At 38.3% G+C, this 7,500-nt stretch overlaps 2 protein-coding genes across 2 annotated transcripts in view; one reads left to right on the top strand and one right to left on the bottom strand.

The window, feature by feature from the left end:
• Positions 1-3,015, top strand: part of LOC144642251 (scavenger receptor cysteine-rich type 1 protein M130-like) — a 32,487-nt gene extending 29,472 nt beyond the window's left edge. Inside the window, exons 11-13 of the mRNA XM_078501232.1 lie at positions 1,180-1,308; positions 1,700-1,828; positions 2,330-3,015. Of these exons, the coding sequence (XP_078357358.1) occupies positions 1,180-1,308; positions 1,700-1,828; positions 2,330-3,015 (944 nt within the window). The remainder of the gene's footprint in view (positions 1-1,179; positions 1,309-1,699; positions 1,829-2,329) is intronic.
• A 1,666-nt stretch (positions 3,016-4,681) lies between these two features.
• The window catches only part of LOC144642250 (uncharacterized), a 54,881-nt gene continuing 52,062 nt past the window's right edge, over positions 4,682-7,500 (bottom strand). The window contains exons 15-17 of the mRNA XM_078501231.1: positions 6,427-6,598; positions 5,468-5,667; positions 4,682-5,109 (exon numbers count right to left, since the gene is read on the bottom strand). Coding sequence (XP_078357357.1) covers positions 4,687-5,109; positions 5,468-5,667; positions 6,427-6,598 — 795 coding nt within the window. The 3' untranslated portion in view covers positions 4,682-4,686. The remainder of the gene's footprint in view (positions 5,110-5,467; positions 5,668-6,426; positions 6,599-7,500) is intronic.

Genomic DNA, 7,500 nt, shown 5'->3' with positions numbered 1-7,500 from the left:
CCATCCCACCTCTTGTACGATGGCGGGGGTATGAATTTGCTTGTACGTCCGACGGTTAACAAGTGTCAATGCAACAACTGCCAAAAAACCGTTACTTGTTTTAACTTATATATTCTGTCACATTGGGCCTCTAAACCATGGAAAATCGAATAAAGTTTACTTGCCGCAAGAATATAACTGTTTCCTTCTGTCTACGACTGAGATAAGTGACCATATAACAAACGAATTTCTACTTATATATGGAGGTTGTCGTGGAAGAAAAACAAATTGGTTTTAAGTCAGTCGCTTGTTTCTTTCTCAGCCTGGAAAATGTTAAATAATACAAAGATATTGTCTTTAGAAATATTTACCTTTTATTTTTCTTCTGAGATCTAAAATGCTTGCAAATCACCTGTGAAAACAACGGAACCTGCATTAAGACTGGACTTGTCGAAATTTGTAAATGTACAGATGGATTCACAGGCGTACAATGTGAAATACGTGAGTAAAGAGAAAGATGTTACAATTTGTACAAATTGTGGGTATTATTAAAAATCTGCCTAACTCTATGGTCGCGTGTAATTTTTGTTAAAATTGGTCACACCTGTAGTAGAAAATTATAATTCGATATTCATCTGTTTATCCATACGAGGGACGAGGGGGATGTGGATTCCCCTCTCGAGGTTTTTTATTTTGATAAGGGGATTAAACTTCCAGTAGCTGTTCAATCACCCCTCGCAGTTTTTGCTAGTTTTTTCAAACAAAGATGCTGAATTTTTAGATTTTAATTTGCCATTTTGGCTTAATTTCCCCTTGAATCAATTTCCTTTCTGAGAGAGCAGAGAAATCCAAGATGACAGATCCAAATGTCGATATTATGACGTTATATAACGTCATGTGACGTCAAAACGAACACAAACTGTGTCATCATGTGGAGTAAGCTGTACAACAGAATTTGGTGGTGTAATGAATTAGCTTGTACCACTTTATGGTTGAAATTCTACATTTGAAGTTTCTTTTGGCGAATCTAGCTTTGTAAACAGATCAAGTATTTTTTTGAGAATGACGGCAGAAATAAATGCTTTGTTTTTCTTTTGTATTCCTTTAAACTCTTCATCGCCCTACAAACGCACATATTCGTTTTCAGACAATTCATAATATAAGAAAAACTAGTCACGTGGAAACTTATTCGTTTTTCAGCGACCTTTAACCCGTGTCAGAGTTCTCCGTGTGAAAATGGCGGTAAATGTTTCAGTAATGATTCTTCATATGTCTGTACCTGCCCCAAAGGACTCATGGGCCAACATTGTGAAGAAAGAATTGTGACCGGTGAGCGGGAACTATACATTTGTAATACAAATACTCTAAAGAAATTTTGCTTAGAATAAAATTTACAATATTTGTTTAAAAAATAGGAAAATACAAAATTTGGAAGAAAAATACAGGTCAGAATATCTTTGCAGTGGCAACTTCAAGGTTTTTAGACACTTACAAGTCATGCAAAATTGTTTCCAGTTACTAAAACTTGAGGTCACCAGGTTTCGTAGCATTTGCTTAAAAATTCAGAAGGCGCCTATTCACGTTTAAAGAAAGTTCAAGTAGATTCCTTCCCCCCCCCCTCACCCCCTGTTTAATTAAAAAGAGTCAGGTGAATAATAAAAACAAGTATCTTTCAGTGTCATTTAGCCATAAGTTTAATTGTCTCTTGTTTTTTTTGCAGCCATAAACCCATGCCAAAGCCGCCCGTGCCAAAACCACACTTCTTGTTATCAAAACGAAACTGATTATGTCTGTTTGTCAAATGATCAAGAGGCGAGAACTAACAACAGGACTTCTCTTGGCGACAATGGTAAGATGCCCCCTGGCCATTTTCAATCTTAATAAATCTGCCTGAAGACTGTTTGTCTTGTTCAATGGCCAAGCTGGCCAAGACTTTAAGGAATACACCCTCTCTCACTGAGGTTTTCAGATACTTTAGCAAAGAAGTTGCATTTTGAAAAAGAAATATTTGCAGAACTTTTTTATTTGCACTTCGGACGGAGGTTTTGTTGTTTTTGTTGTTTTATGTGAGGGAGACTGAAGAAATTTAAAAACAAGTTAGCGGCGGAATAAGGCAACTTTAGAAATGCAGGAATGTAGGAAGTGAAATAAAGAAATTCCATAAAAACGTTATATTGGCTAATATAAGCCTTATTGTACGGAAATAAACAACCAGTGAAGCTTGCACGCCTTCAAAAATATTTGTAGAAAATAAATTTTGCAGAACATGAAAGCTAAAAAATCATTCGGGCAAATAAACGAAAAAAATTCCAATAATTAATATGACATCACACCAACTTCTTTCCTGTAGATAAATCCCCGTCAAGAATAGAAAAAGCAACCTACAATATTCACTTAATCGTGGCACTGTCAGTTTTTGCAGCTCTTGTAGTGGTTCTGGCCGCTGTTGTTGTTTACCTGGCAGCTAAGATTCGAAGACTTATCAAACAGCAACCCAACAATGCAGGGACGGTTTACAGCAACATGGCTTTTAATGGTGATGCCGTAAACAACACCGTTGAAGAAGCCAGCCACTCCAGTGACATCGACATGGGAACAGGAACAACTGACACTTCTGAGCAAACGAGACAAGACCCACAACCCATTTATGAAGAGGCTTCCAGGCCCCTGCCACCAATTCCAGAAACAAATAACACGACGAGCGAGGACGGAATCGGCGAGATATGTCCGAGAGCGGCAGCAACGAGAGCCAGCAACGTTAGCTACGGCGAAATAACAGTGACGACACGAGCCGGAGAAGAGTCTTATATGGGTCTATCACCGACATATGGAAACAACGCCACAGTAAATGTTTCCCCAGGCGTTGGCGCAGCGTATTACAACAGCTACATGTCTCTGTCACCAGAGAGACCAAAAGATACTTCATATTTCTCGCTAAACGCAGCGCACGCCCAAGCATCTGGAACAGAACAGCGCGGAAACAGAAAGAGAAGGAATGAGATTCATCAAATGTTTGAAAACTCAGGAAATAGGTAATTGAATGATAATGGGGTGACATCCTTTTAAAGCCTGTCACCAATGCAATGCAGTTTAATTAGGTTTCACTTGGTGGCGCTTTTTGTTATTGAGTTGTACTTAAATATAGCATTTTTTTTAAAACAAAATGCAGAGCCGATTTCTCTGTAAGCCTGTTAAACTAAGAATGGGCGGCAGGTATGTTAAAAAGTAATAATGAAAACGTGAAGGAACCGCTAGATGGACTTCATCACGTCTTACAACTGACCGAGTTGTATTTTCGTAAATATCAAATTAACTCACGTAATGTGTTATGTAGGCTCGATTTCCGTCGCTCTCTCGTGTCCAGTCTTTGCTCCTCCCCGGGGAAGAGCAAGGGCTCGTTCCTTGAACAGCGGCTGGTTATTGAGCCTATGTGTTACGTTGGGCAAAAGTAATAGTTGACCAATTAGAATAAGGCATTTGCATGCAACAGTAGCGTAATTTCAATGAAAGTAAATAGAGCAAAAGGCCACTACAAATGTGAGCTGTATATGACATGAAAAATATTTTCTGCTTATTTGAAAGGCCTTTCGAAATACAGAAGAATGGCGGTTTTCTTTTCGAAATATCTTTTTTCGTTTCAGAGATATTGACGTTTTTGTATTATGCAAATTAGATCAGTGATGACGTCACAAGATTTGACTCTAAAAATGGTAAAATACTGAATAAACAATATCTCTAAAACTATTGAAGCAGTGTTCTTGAAACTGGGAATTTCAGTTTTTATTGAGACAGCACCAGCGGCAAAACTGTTGTCATGGCAACAGCCCTAAGGGTAACATTTTGTTTCTTTAGTGATGCATATTTGTGGTGCCAAGTTCCAAGAACACTGCTTTAATAGTTTTAGAGATATTGTTTATTCAGTATTTTACCATTTTTTAGAGTCAAATCTTATGACGTCATCACTGATCTAATTTGCATAATACAAAAACGTCAATATCTCTGAAACGAAAAAAGATCTTTCGAAAAGAAAAACGCCATTCGTCTGTATTTCGAAAGGCCTTTCAAATAAGCAGAAAATATTTTTCATGTCATATACACTTTAAGCATTTTATACCAAGTTTATACAAAAACTGCATTCAAATAATTATTATTTAAAGTTTAATCATTCATTGCGTTTTGTGAGGAATTTTCTTGTATTATTTATTGTATTTTACATGTTTAGGCTATACGCAGTGGAGGTTTTAAGTTGCAACAGTTAATAAAGAGGTTTTTAAGTCGCGGAATAGTTGCAAGCCGCCAAATGCATGTATAAGCTGTCTGCTTTGCCGTCCAGACGTTCCTCCTTGGTTGGGGCGCGGTGCGCTTGAAATGTGGGTTAATTGTACTCACAAAGTCGGACAAACTCCAAAAAAAAGTCGGATATACTCCGTGTTTTGACGCCTAACCATCAAGTCCCGCGCTCCTTGTTTTCCACCGTTCACCGACAAAGTGCAACGGCACCTAGGGACGAGGCAGATAAGCAGTCTTACATGCAGTAACTAATTTGAGTGAGCTTCTAATCTAAATTACTTGGTCCTAATGTGCATGGTTGAGTATGTCTTATAAAAATAATTAACCACAGAGTTAAACCAGTGACCTTTGTATTTATTTCAAGATTGTTCATTTAACAGTTATTTTAACATTTTCTTCCAGTCTTCAGTTTATAAGTTAATAATTGCCTCCATTTCTCGTCGCCAACTCTTTCAGCACTGTACCAAACTTTTGGTTGATCTGTCTGCCATGCTCCTCTATTTCTTTTAGCCCCGCCAAAGCTTCTTTTATTTTCTTTCCAAGGGCTGGTTTCTCACTTACACCTTTCGGCATTTTATGGTGAAGAAACGAACTGCTCATCTGCAAACATTCCTTATTCCAACCATTTAAGACATCCTCTAATCTCCTGAAATTCATCCTGGCGTTGTCCAGCATATCGTCACGAATTCTTCTGAACCTGGCGCCAGCGTACTCCAGCTCGTGAAAGACGTCTGCGCTTTCGTGTTCCTCTGTTGAAGATATCTTCATCGGGTTATTGGATGTCATACTATCTCCCGAGACTGGTAGTAGCAACCATTCAGTATTGTCACGAGGCCGCATCTAAAAATGTGTTTAGCGAAAGAAAACCATAAAATATGTTCAATCAGTTTATTTCCTCAAAGAAACTAGCTGAAACAAAATGCTATAATGCGTGGTCTATCATCCAAGTCTCTGCACACTTATGCTATAACGAAAATGGGGAAATTTTAAACATGAGACATAAGATAAGAGGGCAGTTGAAGTAATTTGAATACTTGGCTGCCAATTAACCTCGAGGAGGGGCCACTTCGTCGAATAAATCACAAGAGATATAATTGGGTGTGGTGGAAAACGTATCGTCATGACATCACAGTAAAAGTCATAATTTCGGCAAGAAATAAAGACTGTTTTAAAAAACGGAAATACAGGTTATACTTACCTTAGCCGACACTGTAACCCCTTCGTGTCCCATGCTAACAAATGGAAACAGCATTAGGTCCTCCAGGTCAAACTCAATTGAAATTCTAGCTTGCGTTATCTGTTTCCCATTCAAAGTAAACAAGATTGGAACTTTTCCATTTTCTGCCATCTCAAACAAAACAGTACAGCCAATCAAATCGCCTCGTTCAGCCATGGCGTCTGAAATAAAAGAGACGAAATATAAATTAACGAGAACCGAAAGTAAATCGTAGAGAGGGTACTAGTTTGGAGTAAACTGGGGGGGGGGGGGGGGCTTTTGATGCCCGTGCTAAATTTGAACTTTTATAACTTTTTTAAGATTAAACCAAGCCCTTCCAAACTTTCTGAGTTTTCCTAAAATGTATCTGGCAACAATTTGGTAGGGTTAGATGATGTGTCAGGAACTTGACATCACCGAGGCAACGGCATTTTGACAGGCATGTTTTCCCAAATTTGTAATTTTGCGTGTTTCTGTTAATAAAAATCAACTTAAATGGAATTATTTTTACATTTTTACGAGTTTTTACGAAAGACTTTCGGACATACAATACATCCTATAAGTTTCATGGTGATTGCTTTAATATTCTGGAAGTTACATAGAGGGGGGGGGGCTTCCGAAGCCTTCCCCCGGTCTGAGAAGGTCAAAAAAAGCCCGGTCTGAATAGGCTTAAACTAGTCTCTTTGTCGATAGAACATAAATATTGTGGTTAAATTTTTCCTCGGTTTAAATGTTTTCAAACCAATTTTTTTTCTTTTTTCACACTGTGATAATCAATTTTAAACAATGAAAAATGAAAATCAAACTGGTTTGAAAAAAATTTAACCAAAGAAAAATTTAAACCACAACATCGACAACAAAATTTCTCTGCCTTCAAGGTTTTATAACATTTAAGGGAAAATAAAATAGAAAGATAAACAAGGCCAACACGTTTACCAGACCTTCAATTTCGATGACTGTGTTAGCTGAAACAGCGTCGAAGATGTCGCCTTTAATGTGGTATCCAACACATTCGTTACGCCATCCTCGGCTTCGAATGATATGAGACTGGTAATTCTTTCTCGCCACTCCCACTTCCAGACTTCTACATTCCTCTGCTTCTAGAATGAGAACCTAACGATAAAGGCAATAGGACCTCTGTAAACCACTTTAAGTGATGGAGCTTCCTAATAAAAGATTGTTATTATTATTAGGGTGACCCTATTTAGCGGAATGGCTCTAGTTTGCTTACGGTTATCCTCACCTCGGTTTGCTAGCGGTTAGGGAAATACTATGCGGCGTTGCCCTAACCACCAAATTAAAGCGAACCGCAAGCAAACCGGGGTAAACATTAGTGTCATTGCGTCATTCCACCAATCCGCCGAATAGGGTCACCCCAATAAAATAGATATTGAGTGTTTTTGACTAAGTAATCCCGAATTGCATTGGTTTTGCTTTTTCGCTCTGTGATTTGATGGATAACCTCGTGCCACTTACCCAACCAATCAGATGCAAAACAAAACTCATTGCGACTTGCCTCCGTTATAGCGTAATAAGGTAATAACGTTATAACGCGTAGTGTCCAAGTTCACATTGACTCACTGTGGTTTTTACTTTGGTTGTGAATGGTCATTGTTGTTACATTGGGTTTGGTTTTGCAACACTCCGTTAAAAACTAGTCCAAGTAACATAAGTGGATAAATTTAACGATTGGCACAGCTAAGCGGAAATCTGAAACCGTGTTGCACTGAAGAAAATAGTGGCTATGTCAGTAAATTTGTACACTTCACTAGGCCGTAACCAGACCTTTGCCATAGACAAGGCAAGATCTTGCTAGGGGGTTCTGGGGAAAATTTTGAAATCTAGAAGCTCTGAAACTCTTTCAGAGACATTTTTCATGACGTATTTCTTGAGAAAAATCGATCTTGTTCAACTGGGGATTATTATCCCACAAAACATATTTTGTTTTTAATTTTGGGTAAAAATCTAGACGAGGCAAGTGCCTCGTCTTGCCTCTTGCTAGTTACCGCCCTGTT

Source organism: Oculina patagonica, chromosome 2 (assembly GCF_052425735.1).
Source record: "Oculina patagonica isolate OP01 chromosome 2, crgOcupat, whole genome shotgun sequence".
Lineage (NCBI taxonomy): Eukaryota > Metazoa > Cnidaria > Anthozoa > Scleractinia > Oculinidae > Oculina > Oculina patagonica.
This window is presented reverse-complemented; position numbering and strand designations above follow the sequence as displayed.